Here is a 16,698-nt window from a genome sequence, read left to right on the forward strand (position 1 = left end):
TATGCTGAAAAACTTATAAAAAGAAATCAGTCGAATAATATACGAGGAAAACATAGTTTGGTTCGGTTACAGTTGCGAAGAAAGTAAAAAGTAGTATGCAAAGGTATTCGTATATCATTATCGAGACGTTGCCAATAAACAAACGATAATGATGTACCAGTTGCGAGACAGTGCTACCAACCGAAACTGGAGCGATAGATACGCGTGGACTATTTCTTATTGAACTAATTTCAACGATGGCGTGGTTTGGTCTCCCGGCTACCCCTATCTCTGAAAGGGGAGGTAAACCACAATCGTTGAAACAAAAGTAGACGGTCTCAGTCGCCGAAGTACACTTATATGTATAATCAATCGTTTCAAAAATTATCTCAGAGGGGCATTTCTCTACATTCATTATAATTGTGGGCATATTTGCAGGGATTGTAATAATAATAATAATGATAACTTTTCATAAATAATGTATTCTTCAAATATACAGTATTCATTTAATTATATATTTCTTTTACGGATAACTTTATTAGCTTATAAGCTCCATTAATGTATGAAATATGTAGTAAAACATTAATATCAAAAAAAAAATATCCTAAATACAGAACGACATTAAAGCAAATTGATTCAAATTGGAACATACAAAAATGTTCTAAATCCCTTTTTTATATCATATAAAGCCAAACACCCAATATGGGCAAAATTCATAAAAATAAAGTAATTATAAAAACAACAATTCAGCTTAACTTACGTATGTACCCTTCCCATTTCAAGATTTTCAAAAAAAAAATAAAAAACAAAACAAAACTACATATGTATATAAAATCTTTCCCAAAAAAATATACATAAATTAACTAAATATAAATATTTATTGAACGATTTCCATCATAATATAATACATTTGTTTAAAATAAAAATTAAATAAACGAAGACTTCATCCAAAAAGTTAGAAATTTTGGCACATTCGCAGTTTAAAAGCACTTGTAAATGTATTTGAAGATAAAATTAAAGCAAACAATTAACATACTCGCTGATAATGCTTGAATTTTGGTCCACAGAATAAGTCATAAGACAATACACAGATATAAATTTTATTTTTGGAACCATCTTCCCAAGATTTTCTCACAATTATATTACAATATATAATTCAAAAACTTGTTAAAAATCACATCTATGAAACAAGTAAAAACACGAATAGCGTTTAAAATAAAACCAGAAATGTAAAATTCTGATCGTAATCATTTTTTTTTAGCAATGATCTGACTTTTATTGCACTTTAATCACTCAATAACAAAAACTGTATAGATTAAAAAATAAAATAAAATAAAATACGACAAATTTCAACAAACGTGGGATTTGTCTAAGAAAAATCAACACCGATAACAATACAATAAGTATGTAGAGCAAGTATTATATTTTGAAATATTGTGTATAAAGGGAATGTTTAGACAAATACAAATAAATAGTATATTTTATATGTAGTTTAGAAATAAGCTTCAAAAATATATTAAGATAAAAAATAATATCAATTATTTCAAAATTAAATTCACTGCATTGCATACAAAATTAATTACATTTAGTTGTGAGCTAACTAAGAAATATCACACAACCCAAATTTTACTCTATTTATACTATGTACTACAAATGACCCAATAATTATGAACGAAACGAGATCGCGAATAACCCAAAGAGTGTGATACTAAGGAAAGGTGGATCTACAAGACTTGGATAAGGGAATGAAAATGTGTATATCAATCAAGAAGGCATTCAATTCATGGTCCGTATTGGCCATTTACAACAGTAACATTGATCATATAATATACATATGTATGTATGTAGTAAATTTTGATAAATTTAAATCACGAGGATTCCACTGACTGATCAAAGAAAAATAAATAAATCATTAAAACAATGTATTGTTGACATCATAGATGCCATTTATAACAAAAATTACCTATTCATAATAGAACAATAAATACATATGTGTATAAGATCACTCACTCGCGTTTATTTAAAATGTTCACTTCAACATTTATTATTAAGAATGTTCACATATTTTTAGTGTAATATTAGTGTAACAAACAGCACCGAGATACAGTTCTCGTCAATAACGGATGAAATACTTGATCGCTGGTTTTAAATTTGACTAAAAAGTGAGGGCAAACGAAAATCATGGAGTCCTTAATTTTCCTTCACCGAATAACCAAAGACAACTCCTATCCACTAAATATGCGAACACCATATCTGCTATCAGCACCTGCACCAATATCACTTTAAACTGAAAAGAAACACAACAAAATACATTAGAAAAATGCTATAAATGATATGTATATATACAAAGATCCACCATTACATATAGAAAAAAGCACAAACTATAATATTGTAACGTAGAGATTGGGTAATTGGTACTCATTGACCACTGGTTTACTAGCACTGATCACCTGATCTCACGTTCGCGCCAAAAAGGCCTTGCTGTATGAATAAATCGTATACAACAACCAATAAGGTCTTGCAATCCATCAACCAATGATCTATCTGTGCTGAGAGTACAAGATGCATATGAATATTCAGCGGATCTATTACGTGCTTGATTTGGAGCGGGCTCGTCGACGGATCAAGAACAATACCTCTACCACTATTCGCTGCGTCTCTCCCTCTGATCTCGGAAACCCTTCTATACATTCACGCTACAATATGTATAAGTAAATTCTTATCCAAGATCAACTCTCAGCGCAGTGTCAAACTTTTTTTTAAATTTTTACCATGGTACCATTATATATGTAGATAACCCCAAAGTGATACCTACGGTGTTTTTTATTTTAATTTGTACGTATATAACTTTATAGATTATGAATTTGAAATCATATTCAAATATTGGTGACCAATAAATAGTACATAGGTAGGTTGGCAATTTGGTGAGGAATCGTTTCAACAATGAAATTACATAAATTGACAAACTCTAATATGAAACGATCGACTTGGAGCCACAAATATCCGAATCTGACCAGCAGCACTGCAGAAATACTCGGAATAAATTATTTTCAATTGAGGTAAGACCAGGTCTCGAGCCCGAAACCTCTCGGACATTAGCATTAGCGCTAATACCGAGCTAAAGTACTAGCTATTTGTCGAAAAAATTTACTGTAGTTTAGTGGCACTGATGATTTTTTAGATATAGTGGTAGATACATATGTATATTGTAGTTAGATCAAAATGGATAAAATAAAATTACCTCTGTTGGGAATCGAACGATTTCAAATTGCGTTGATAATTCAGGTAGTAGACCAAGAGCTAAGGCAAACACGGCTCCCCCAGATAATAATATACTGTATAATAGAGGACGATTTTCTGTCAGACTTTCCATAAATGGCTCACCCTAAAAGAATATATTAATTTTTTTATCTTTTTGCAATTTAATATTGAAAAATTTTAATACAAAACAAAAATATCATACCCGATAATTAATAGCGAATGTAGAAATTTGTAAGGCCATAGAAATAATATAAACTGTACTATTAAGTAAATCTGGAATAAATTCTTCTTCTTCATCATCAGCTAAATCTAAAGCCAACTTTGGTTTCCCATCTCTAAATAACAAAGACAAGAATTGAATGATACTATGTATATGTATATATTTTAAATATTGAAAACATATTTAAAAAAACAAACGTACCTAGCTGGAGATCGATCCGTAGCTTCCTGTACTAAATATATCAAACAACAAAAATGTACAGCGAATTGTAATAATACGGTCATTATCGTGTACACGTTGAAAATATTCGGCAACGGCCTTTGCTTTGACAGCTTATTTAATGGCTAAAAATCAAAATCGCATTAGGAATCGCTGCAAAAACAAAAACATGCATACAACATTTGTCAATAATACCTTAGATCTAGATATAAAGAGGAAACACGAAGCGAGCAAAAGGCCTTGTAAAGTAGCTTGTGTGTCACTGAATTTGATTCCATCTAGATACAAGACTGATTGCCCGTACGCCAAAATCAGAGCGTTCAATGCTAATATTTTAAACATCTGGAGCGTCGTCACCAAAGTGCACCTTCCCTGTTTAATTATATGACATATGCACATGATGCTGGACAGCCGACTGGTGAACGGAGCTGCTATGCTGGCATCGCCCAATTTTACTACTTGCGATTTGTCCATTTCTTCCATCTCCTTGAGCAATTTTTGAATTCTAACATTCAAAACATCGGGCGATGTTTCATTCATTCCGTCGACTCTATTCCTCCTGATATCCCTACTATTGGCAGATCCACGATTCGGATGATGATTAGCGACGTTATTTGGTCTATCTCGATATCGCTCGCCTACTTCAGCAATCTTTCTTTTGTCTCTAGCTTCCTTCAGACTTTCTTTAACTAATTTGTCGCGCTTTTCCGGCATTCTTTCCGGTGCATTGGATATAATCGCAACTCCGACCTAAAATTTGAATCAAGTTTAGCTAGCACTACTACATAACAATAATTAATTGATAATATATGTACGAGTACTACCTCGGCATGTTTCAATGCTCCGACATCATTGGTGCCGTCTCCACACATCAAAGTACTGTATCCTAATTCTTTCAGTTTTAAAATCACACACTCTTTCTGCTTCGGATCAAACCTTGCAAACACTCGAATGTGAGGTAACAATTTTGATAAAAATTTACTATGGTTTTCGAGCAAGTAGCACAGGCCTTCACCCGTTATACATAAATCATAATTGGACGTGTATTCTTTAATATCTTTACTTGGTTCCACGGGCAATTGCAGACGCTCATCGATCGATTTCCATCTCCATTTACCTTCATAATTAGTCAGTATCAAAGTTTGATCGTTTTTAGTGAATTGCAATTCTTTTGCAACATGGCAGGCGGTCAGTGGATTGTCTCCGGTTATCATAACTACAGAGTGAGACGCATTTATTATTTCAGCTATAGCGTCCTTTGAATCGGTTTTCAAGGGACACGATATAATAACGAAACCTACGAACTTCAATTTTGATTCAACATCCTCTCGTTTTAAGTCACGAACCTCTTGAGTGCTTAATTTACCAAATTCTCGGTGACCCAGAGCTAAAACTCTAGCACCTCGTCTTGAGAGCGATAAATATGTCTCATCGTAATAACTAGGAACATTAACGAACATAGATTTCAAAGTTTCGGGTGCACCTTTGACAGTTCCTATATAATATGTCTCGAGAGCACCCATTTCATTTAGTTGATAACCGGCAAGTACTGACATTCTTTTAAGAGCACTTGAAAAATGATTCCTTTGGAATATTTTGAGAGCAAGGTGTTTGCCTTTTTTGGGAATGACAGCATCCCCTTTAGTTAAGTTCCATTCGACAGCCGTCAATGTTGCCTTTTCCAAAGGATCCCCCACTAATCCCTCGTCTAACTGTACTAAAGAGTGACAAGTTGCCAAGACCTGCATAGTTTCCGTCGGAGCCTCTGTAAGTGGAAGAACTTCAGAAAACTTAGCATTTCCAAATCCAGCAATGCCTTCCACTACCAAATTATCACTCGTTAAAGTACCAGTCTTATCAAAACAACAGATTTCAATTTTACCAGCAAACGGTATTCTGAACGGTTCAGTACAAAACACACCCAACTTTGAAAGTGAAAGCAGCGATGTATTCACCGCTAAAGATAATTCAATAGGTAATTCAGGAGGTACCACAGATGTCAATATTAGGGTACATTCTAAAAAGAGCTTGTATCTATTTCTTTCGGGATCTTCGCACCCCTTGATCCAAACATAGGAGGCAGCAGCAATCGCAAAAATTAATAAGAACAAGATGAAGCCAAACGTTTCAAGATTATTTGCAGTAACTCGTTTAACTCCAAAAAGTATAGTGCGTAACAACTTTCCTTGAGAAGTATTAAAACCAGTTCTGATAACATAGCCAATACACCCATTATCTGGAGACCGGAGTCCAGCACTCACGGCTTTACTAGGTGGCGAGTGTTGCACAATTTTAGTACCGCCATAAAGAAGGTGAAGTTTTCCATCTCCATCGGCGTCAAATTCCCAATCAGAACTCTTTTCGTATTCTAATTCCAAAGGTTCCTTCATTTGTGGTACACTTTCTCCAGTCAGCATCGACTCGTCTACTATACAAGAACCTCTCAACAAAACTATATCGCACGGAATCAATAAATCGTTCGTTGGTCTAATCAGAGATAAGATATCTCCAGGTACCAACTGGTCACTACTTATTGTACGCCATCTTCGATTTCTATATACACATATAGGATACGGCTTATTTCCCATTTTTCTAATCTCAGCCATGTTTCGCAACTGTTGCTGTACTAATGTGCACTCGAATATGACTAGCATGACCAAGGTGAATAAACTGTAGTACCAATATTTATCCATACACCAAAGTGCAACGCAGAAAACTTGAAAAACAAAAAAGGGCGCAGTAGCTCTCTCTTTAAATAGCTCCATGAATTCTGGAACATCCTAAAATGCAACATGAACACTGAATAATATGTAGCAAGATGTTTATATTTACGTTGATATCTATATTGAATTACCATATCAAGTTGATTCTTTCCAAAATCAAATTCGGCTTGGGTAACATCTTGATCTTCTTGTAAACCTTTAGAATGTAAATACTCGCTTGCAAACTTATTGATTGGAAAATCGATAAGTTTGAAATATTTATTGTCCCAATCGTATACAAATTTCAGCTTTTGAAATATGAACCAAATATTTGGTTCACTATCACCCGTCTGTAAATATTAAAAAAATCGAAAACATTCATTTGAAAAGTGAGATTAACATGCTTTCAGTTTTCAATTTCAGAATCATCATCATCATTCACAGCCATTCTCCATCCATTGTTGGATGAAGGTTTTGCGTAACTCTCATCCATCTCATTCTACACATTTTACTAATTTCAACCACCCATCTCCCCTATGGCTTTCCTTGCACCCTTTTACATTCTCTTGGGTACCATTCTAGCACTTCTTTCGTCCATCTATCCTGAATAAAAAAATCCATATTCTAGAAATAGGAAAAGTATCTTTAATTATATCATAAAATCAGATGAAATGTGTAATGTATAATGGCAAAACTGCTTGAATATTGTCTTTTTGTCAAGAAAAATACTTAAAACTGGCAGTTTACTGGTTCATTTTTATCTACATACTAGCTGAACTCTGCATGCATGCAATGCCACAATAGCGCATGCAATTCCCATTCCCTTTCCCGTTCTCGTTCTCGTTTTCGTTCCCGTTCCCATTTTTCGGAACAACGCAGGCAGCGAACACCGTGGTCGCGATGCGAAAACATTCGAAATTATAGCGAATGACACTCATTCCCGTTTTTCCCGTTTCAGTTCCCGTTTTTTTCCATTTTTTTTTCACAGTAATCTTCCCGGACATGCATACAACAAATCCTGAAAGTTCCATTGTAATCGCTTCAGTTGCTTAGGAGCCTATTCGAGACACACACACAGACATTCATTTTTATATATATATAGATATATAGATATGATACACTATTATGACTTAATTTTTCTCAAATTTCCTAATCATTTATTGAAAAAACTGACCATTTAAATTGTTGCCTTACATAAATAATAACAGTATGGATAAATGTGCAAATTTTCTGCATATCATTTAATAATGAATCATAATTGAACAAAAATTCTTACCTTTGTATGATGAAGTTTAACAATCTCAGCAAAGCCGTTATGCTCGGAAGGCACTACTTTGGCAACCTTCGCTTTCCTCGGGTCTCTCTCCTAAAACATGAATATATACAACATATGAAACACATACTAAATGACAAGTTGGAAGTTGGTTTTGACAGTATTGAGACAGTCAAGTCAAGTGTATACCGACCGGCAGACAGGTGAGGAAGCAGTGGACGTGCACGCTCCAGTAGCAGCAGAGACAGGTGAGGACCTGGAGCAGGGCAGTGGCAGCCAGAGCCAGCAGACCCGGCTCGTAGTAGTCGTCGTAGCCGAAGTGGTGGAGCCACGCGTACAGAATGCCCACATACACCACCACGAAGGGCATCACTACGCCCTGGGCCAGCGCGCTCACCGGCCGGTACAGACGCACCCTCTGCACCACGCCGCCGCCGCCGCCCCCCAGCCCCACCCCCACGCCGCTCCCCGCCGACGCCTCCGCCCCCGGCGCCCCCATGCTCTGGAGGACCCTCGCGATCTCGACCTGCGAACGGCCACCACTACACCTCCTCTACCACTACGCCTTTGCACACATACACTCCACACTCGCAACGCTGACACATACACTCAACACCCACTTTTATGACCATGCCCGTTGCGCAATTTTACTCATTCTAAATATTTTTAAATCTCAATTTATCCACCCAACTAATTCTCAATATTCGCCTACATACAATTTACAACGTTATCTGCCATCTTTTGCCGCTAAATATTGAGAAATATCGACACTAACAAGGAATGCCGTTTCCAATTGGAATCCAGTTGCCAATAAATGGCGTACAATGGGTATTGATATCGAATGTGCTTCGAAAAAAAGAAACGTTTTGAAATATCGAAACGAACTCATGCCACTGACTGGAAAGGTTCCGCTGTCGATAATAAACTCTGAATTTTAATGAAGTTATTTATTATTGAATAGTACATACACGTATAAGTTTAGAAAAGGAGCATAGCGCGAATGGATTGCTCGACTTCACTTGCGTGTCTGGGTAGACCGACTGACTGGGGCATGCTACAATATCAATATTATTAACAGTTTCACACGTATCAAGATCCGTATTGATAGTTTAATAGGTTGTTGTCGTGATAATCAGTAGTGTATCCAGACTATTTTGAAATCGACGGCACTAAAATCACGATCCGAATTGACTATGTATCATGCGCCACTGATGGTAAACTGCACTATTGCATCTGGTGTGCGTTTATCTAATTTGAAGTCATCCATGGTCTAATGTACATAGATAAATGACGTGCCATGTGCAGAGGTCGCCCTCTGTTCTTGAAATTTTCATTGATTTTACTTATAAATATTTGGGTCGAAAATAATTGGTTAAAATGTGAACCTGACTTTTGGTTTGTAGGAATCTCGTCATAGTCATCGTCATCGAAACATTCGAGAATATTCCGCAACAACAAACCACATTCCTTGCGGAACTCACATTCATCAAAGCAGTTACTGCGACGCAGAATACATTCCCGAAAACCAGACGTCGCACACCTGCAACCATTATATTAAACTCAAGCGGAACGCCCCTACCAGTCGAGTGGAACCAAAATGGTCGAAACACGCCGCCACCATTAAACTACATCGAGCGGAACGGCGCCAATCATTCCAGAAAATTCTACGCCTCGACAAAAGTGCATTCCTCGTTTACGCATCAACAACCACATGCGCTTACGCATCAACAACCACTTCCATCAAGCATTCCAGAAAATTCTACCCCTCGACAAAAGCAAATTCCTCTCGTACGCATCAACAAACCACCACCATCGATCAGGTGATTCCAGAAACACTATAAAAGGAGGTACAACCCAAACAACACCAGTCGACCCACAGCAGCAAGCGTCGACACACAGCAGCAGACCAGTCAACATACAGCTCCTGACCAGCCACCACTACACTACGCGGACTTGGAAGATCAACCAGCCGGACGAGCCAGCAACACACTGCCGTATCCAGAGACCTTCCGAACATAGCCGAACAACGAGCCAGCAACACACTGCCGCATCCAGAGACCTTCTGAACATAGCTGAATGCCGAGCCAGCGACACTCTACCATATCCAGAGACCGCTGAACGACATACTTTTGCCCACAAATACCATACCTTTGTACAACCATAGGCAAACAATAAAACTAGCACAACAGTGTTTCGTTAGGCCGGGATACGGTCAACACACATGTACCCCGCCTACAGGTTATTCTACGCAATTTTGATAGCAATTGTTTGAAGCTAATTGTTTGAAAATGCTTAAAACCATCTTGCTTTTATTACTGTATAAATATTCCACAAATTACAACGTGTAAAAGTGGGTGGGATTTTTGTTTCTCGATGGGTGGAATTTTCTAGTGCCAGATGTTCCGCGATCAAGATTTTAGTGTCGTGTGAGATCGTTTTATTAATTACCGAACCGTAAAAATGACAATTGTCAATTGCCACTGATATGTGATAACCAAGCAGCTCATGATTTAATTCCGAAAAACAGACATTTTTGTCGTTGACAGCTCTACAAACAAGTTTATATGATTCAGTCAGCCTTCGAACTGAATTGTGTCACCTATAGTTGTACTGGCAATACCCTGATGTAAAATATTCACGATAGCAACATTGTTGATGACAGCCGGCCTCGAACAGTTGAGAGTTCGGCATTGACAGTCTAGAGTGACGTGAGTTGATTGTTTATCGTCTGTGGTACAATCTTCTTGAATATTCGTCGAAAAGTACGATAAATCACCGGAGAGCTCTCTGGCGATATGCTATTCAACATGGAGTCTGATTTCGCAGAAGTGACCGATATTAATGGATTACTAACATATCTGCACAGCGTGAGTTCACCTGGTGGCCTTCACCGTGACCCATCAATTATATTTTAATTAACTCACGACCAGTATTAGCAACTTCTTCGCGCATAATTATCTGCGCTTCCTAAACACCATTTGCATTAATATTTCTGTCAATACCACGTTTGTTATTTCTACGTACATAATATAAATTTCAGCGATTCTGCTGTGACTTATTATTGTTATTTATATGAAGTTCACCCAAATATGTATATGTAGATGATGTGGATTTAGTATAGCATATCAAAAGTTAAATTGATTGTTTCAGACGTCACTACAATGACGTCCGTAGACTATGTGTCTAAAGTTCAAAATGCCGCCCCTTCTATAAATATTATTCAAATAAAAAAAATCATTATAATAATGTCAGATGTATATTTTAAATAACATTTTATTACCGTTTTGATGAAAGTAATTTGGATGCACTCGCTTAGATCAGTTGAGGATGGCTGAGAATTGCCATTCTTGAATGGCAAATTACTTTAAAGCAAACGGAATATAGTGAATTTCGATTTACAATTCCAATTACTTTTAATATATTTTCATCTTAGGTTTGCCGACCCGCAGTTCTCTACCGGTATTATTCTTTCTCTTTGTATACAAGCTTTCGGCGATTGATCTTTTGCCTCCTATCTTCTGTTTGCAGTTCAGATTTCTCTCATATAGTTGTTCCTGTGCGAGTAGTTGTATTCTTGGTTGTGCCTAATTCCTCCTTGTACGATTTGATCAACATCAATTCTATGACCCAACAATATAAGAAACAACTTTCATGTCGGATGTTGACTTTCTTTCGACATGACAATTAAAGCTTGATTTCATGTTTCCTTACACATAGTATCCTTGCTGCCAAGATTAATCCTTTTGTAAGAATGACACGCCATCTTATTCGGTAATGGGAAATTGCCAATTTATGCTTCAATCAATATATTCATGAATTTATAGTAGCAAAAATTTACAACATTGACAATTTTTATATATGCACAAATTATACAGTTTCAAAAATTGAATATTATTATTTTTCATTCCTAATACATGTCCGATTACAAAACTTGTACATATAATATTATCATTGACCTTGTCTAGTATTTCCATAATATGTATATATTTTTCTAAATCGCATTTTAATTATTCATGAAATTTTCTTATGATATGAATAGCACTACATTGTATCTGATTGATTTGTTAAATAATTGAAGCGTTCAGCCTTCAATATAGGCCTATTGTTCAGCTTTCAGTATAGGGCACGGAAGGTGTGTTGACCGTATCCCGGCCTATTAAAACACGCTTGCGTTTTGAAGAGGATTGTTTTTTTTATGTTCAGTTTATACAAGAGTTATTGTATGTACGGATGAGCTAGTTGCTCACTTCAGAGAAGTGAGCTGGCTGAACTCCCGTGTGCAAATAAAGTCTTTGCCCGGGAGTCACGTGGTGCAGCTGCACTTAGGGGTTGTGTGCAAAGAATGTCGTTCGCGTTCCGGATCGTTACCCGTTTGGAATGTTCTCAACAACTACGTGTCGTCGTTCTGCTTTATTGGTATTTATCACATACTAGCTGAACCCGGCATGCGTTGCAATGCCATAATAGCACATGCCATTCCCATTCCCGTTCCCGTTCTCGTTCCTGTTACCATTTGTCGGAAAAACGCAGGCAGCGAACACATTTTAAATTATTCAATTATTTGTTTATTTTACCCTAACAACGCATGTCGCGACGCGAAAACATTTGAAATTATTGCGTTGTAATTTTTTTTCACATTAAGCTCCCCGGACATGCATACAATAAATCCTGAAAGTTCCATCGTACAATAACTCATGCAATTCCCGTTTCTCAATGCGTTTCGATACTAATGAGTCATAGCCATAGTCCCGTTTCTAATAAGTCATAGCAGTCTTACAAAAAATAAATAAACTATCATGCAGACTGTGTTGTATCTCATGAAACTGACCAATTCATCAACACGACAATCAAACAAGTCCAAATGCTCCTGTATCACGTTAAGGAACCGGAGAGTCTCTACAAGAGATGAGTTTCCAAAAGCAGACGTTCTCGGAACGATATGTTGGAAAAGTTGACTATGACGCAAAGCCCAAAATTTAAACTTCGATAAAATCGAAGCGAAATAACTAAAATACTAATACTCTCTGTGATAAACGGTAAAACAACAACGCACGACATATATCTTTATTCCACTGAGAATTTCATACCCAATAACAAAGCATTTTGAACCCTTTCCACCTACTTTTAAAACAAACTGTGAATGCAGATCAGTAAACGTGTATTAAATCGATAAAAAAACAGTTTTGTAAAATTTTAACATATATCCTTATTCGGCCGCACGCTTTGATTCCAAAGCTTTGAATGTTTTTTTATAATTAAGAAGTTAAAAATAGTCGTTATTTCTATTGAGAAATGAATATACTTTTAATTTACCTCAATCGAGCAAATTTCACCCAATTGTATGTGCATATCACAAGCATTCTTTTTCTATCAATAAATTGACCTGTAACAAAGGTTAATAGTCTCAATGATACTTATTCGAATATGATTCTCTATGCTCCGATATATTTTGTGTATGTATGTACATATGTACATATGTGTGTGAATAAATTTTATAGATACCTTTTTATAATCGATTTCAAAACTACATACATACATATGTATGTATATACATATTTTGTTTTAATGAAAAGTTATACATTTCAGATTGATTGGGCAGATCCATTATTTTTATGGCTTTTATCTTTCCATGTGATTATTACACTTACTAGTTTCAACACAAGAAATTATGGAAATTTCCAAATATTTTTATTTTTTATATTATGTAAGTATTACATATTTCAGTTGTGCAATACATGTATTTTATACATGTATATCAGATGAATTTAAAGTTCTTTTTTTCTTTCAGTATTACTGGTATTTTTTTCTGAAAGTATTAACGAATACGCATCAAAGAATTGGACATCACTTTCACGACAGCAATATTTTGATAGCAGAGGTCTTTTCATATCTATGGTATTTTCAATACCCATTCTATTAAACTGTATGATTATGGTGGTATGTTGAATTTTCTTTTTTGTATAAAAATTAGAGTATGTACATACATACGACGTACATTTTAAAATGTAATTTATTTTTTATTTTAGGGTCGTTGGTTATATGAATCGACACAAATCGCCGAAAGCTTACGAAAAGCACAGTTGAAGAAACAGTTACAAAGACAGAGTCAGCTAAAGGCAAAAGAGGCACAGCAATAATAAAGTTGATATGGGTATTCCTAATTTTTATAACTAATACTACTTCACATCCAAATGCAATGTCTGTATTTTATAAATCCTTTATTATAACATTTAATTCCATACTTCGCAATTTATAAATATACATATGCAGTGAAATATAATTATTGATTGAAAAAAAAGTCCGTGTCTATGTTTGCATATGTATGTACAAAATCAATAATTTTCATTTTGTATTTTAAAATCATCAATGTACTCCGAACACCTTACGGCTACATTATTTTAGTTTTTATATGCCAAGATAGTTTATTTCTATAAATAAGTTTGAAATTTAGTATGCTTCAGCATTATCATATGTTTTCAAGTAAATCGAGTATTTATATTTTATTTATATTTTTCAATGCTTTCCGCTTTATATTTAAATTTACTTACATTTCGCGTATTGTAATTATTTGCGCGGTGAGTTTATTCAAACGCTTTTTGTATATTTATATGCACAACTATTATATTCCTACATAAAAAGAAAAATTAGTTAAGATAGTTTTGATCTTTTTTTATCTAGCTTATAAAATTGTAATGCCACACCAAAACATCATTTATCAGTACATAATTATCCAAAAATGCCGCCAATTGTTATATGTAAATGTTTCCATTAATTTATATTTTACTAAAAATATATAAATTCGATAGAATTTTAATTGTTACAATTTATTTTATTCATACAAAATTGAATATCATGATTTTTTTATACTATGACTTTTTCGAATAATCAGAATGTTGCATATATGTACTTCCATATGACTTTTATTTAGTATTTTAATAATTTGTATTAATTTTTAATGTTTATGATATCAGTGCATTTTGGAATTAATTTTAAATTCTGATAATAAATCTGTGATAATGGCGTTTGGTACTGAAATAAGTAGAAATCTCAACTAAATACAGGTTTAGTTCTCAACATATTTTGTTTTACGGAATCGCATTATTGTACATCTGAGTCTATTTATAATTATGTAGTTAATATGTATGTATATATGATTTGTACTTAATTTGTTTGTTATCAGACAAATTTAGCGTATTTGTTTTGTTGACACAGCATTAGTAGTATATGTATATTTTGTAAAACGTAATTGCATGTGTGCTTAGTGTTGCACAGAGATCAGTTTCACACAATGGCTTTCGTAGTAAAGTTTTGAAATGCAGTAGTGGATTTGACAAAAAAGCAAACTGATCTTAAAATAATTATTGCATTTGAATATGATAAATATTGTCCGTTATTTGAAAAATGACAATAATAAGCATTAAGCGAACAACGTCATTGATGAATTTATTCTGTCCACCCATTTGTTATTCTTATTTTACAAGTGCCGTTGAAAGAAATTGAAGTAGGTGATTTTGAGGTTAGTACTGTCGTTCTCCAAAAAAGAAAAACAATAAAATTACTAAGTAACGTAATTTTCAATAAACGTGTACAAACATATATTGTATTGTATCTATGTCAATATGCCATATAACGTTTTGTTAAAACATTGATAAGAGACTGATTGTTGAAGTTTGGTTACCATGGCTGTATTAAGAATATAATTAATTTTAAGATGTATGAATCACCATACAAAAAATAGTTTTGGAAATAAATTCTTGCTTTTTATTTCTATTTTTTTACTCCCTAAATGTTTTTGTAATTTGATTGTATTCCCAAATTTAAAACCTAAATCTAATTTACTATGAAGGATTACATAAGTGTAATAATCACATTTCTCACTGAAAAAAATCACATTCGGATATGGCAGCAACGATTTCATTTATAAATTCCAAAGTTCCATCGACAATGACGAGAACAAAACGAATTAATGAAAAGTTTCTCTGAAGTTCTAAAGAATTATACCCCCTGTATGCCTACAAGAAAAAGAGTGGCGTAGAGATATACATACATACATACATAGATAATACCCATACTCTTTCCTATATAGGAAACAAAGAAGTGCTTTTTGCACTTTCTCAATCAAAGAGTAATTTGCCTCATGTGGATTCCACATAATAACATTATTCTCTAGCTTGCTTCCAACAAGCGAGAAGTCAAGAATAAAAGAGCATGTCTTAAGACAATAAAGTGATTGTAGTACATTTTCGATGAATTTCGTAGTTGATTTTCTTTAATGACATCTCTTTGTGAATTAAATGTTATTATGAAACTTTATAAAGATATTTTTAGAAGAATTGTGTTTTATTTATTTATTACTAGTTTTATACCTGTGGCGGCTCGCTATACGACATGGTCGAGTTTGGTCACCTTCCTGCGAGTGGGGACCAACTCGACGTGTGTTCAGAGTAGCTACCTCGCTCTGCCTTCAGCTGTCAAAAATAAAGCACGTGCATCAACATGTCAGTCGTCTCATTCGTTCATCCCCATATGCCCGTTGAAATTTCAACGAGTGGTTTCGGACGCAAATTGATACATGATTAAAAATAAAATGACAATACGTATAGTAATAATTAATCGGAAGCGGAACTAAAACAGAAATCGGGAATCGGAACTGAAACAGAGATCGGTATCCAGAACTGAAATGAATCCAAAACCGGAAATGAAAAAGTAATTATGATCTAGAACTGAAAAAGAAATCGGGATTCGAAATTAAAACAGTAATAAGGATACGGAACTGAAACATCCCGGCCACCGCGCCCTTGCGGCCGCCGCCGCTCCTAAACGGCTGCCGCCGTTAGGCGGAAGCCGTCGCCCCAGGTTGAGTTGCCCTGACATATAAAATAATTATGTGAAATCCGCGATAGATATATATAATACAATAAAAAGTTACTTTTTCCATTAAAATACGAAAATTGAGGACTTTTGAACATTTTGTCGCTTGAACCTTATTTTCGTGGACATTTTGTCGCGTGTACATTTTGTCAGTGCACTAATTGTCGGGTACA

General features: G+C 34.9%; 2 protein-coding genes across 2 annotated transcripts; one reads left to right on the forward strand and one right to left on the reverse strand.

Annotated features, from left to right (window-relative positions):
* Positions 1-1,792: 1,792 nt before the first annotated feature.
* On the reverse strand, positions 1,793-8,217 carry LOC143910263 (endoplasmic reticulum transmembrane helix translocase). The gene is made up of 9 exons (XM_077428655.1): positions 7,848-8,217; positions 7,658-7,747; positions 6,534-6,731; positions 4,504-6,459; positions 3,875-4,429; positions 3,662-3,804; positions 3,443-3,575; positions 3,221-3,364; positions 1,793-2,266 (listed from the first exon to the last, which is right to left on the reverse strand). The coding sequence occupies exons 1-9, from the start codon at positions 8,151-8,153 to the stop codon at positions 2,159-2,161; spliced, it is 3,633 nt and encodes a 1,210-aa protein (XP_077284781.1). The 5' UTR covers positions 8,154-8,217; the 3' UTR covers positions 1,793-2,158.
* A 2,070-nt stretch (positions 8,218-10,287) lies between these two features.
* On the forward strand, positions 10,288-15,417 carry Tmem18 (transmembrane protein 18). The gene is made up of 4 exons (XM_077428667.1): positions 10,288-10,521; positions 13,241-13,358; positions 13,443-13,591; positions 13,681-15,417. The coding sequence occupies exons 1-4, from the start codon at positions 10,450-10,452 to the stop codon at positions 13,789-13,791; spliced, it is 450 nt and encodes a 149-aa protein (XP_077284793.1). The 5' UTR covers positions 10,288-10,449; the 3' UTR covers positions 13,792-15,417.
* The last annotated feature ends 1,281 nt before the right edge of the window (positions 15,418-16,698 follow it).

The sequence above is a fragment of the Arctopsyche grandis genome, chromosome 4 (assembly GCF_051622035.1).
Source record: "Arctopsyche grandis isolate Sample6627 chromosome 4, ASM5162203v2, whole genome shotgun sequence".
NCBI lineage: Eukaryota > Metazoa > Arthropoda > Insecta > Trichoptera > Hydropsychidae > Arctopsyche > Arctopsyche grandis.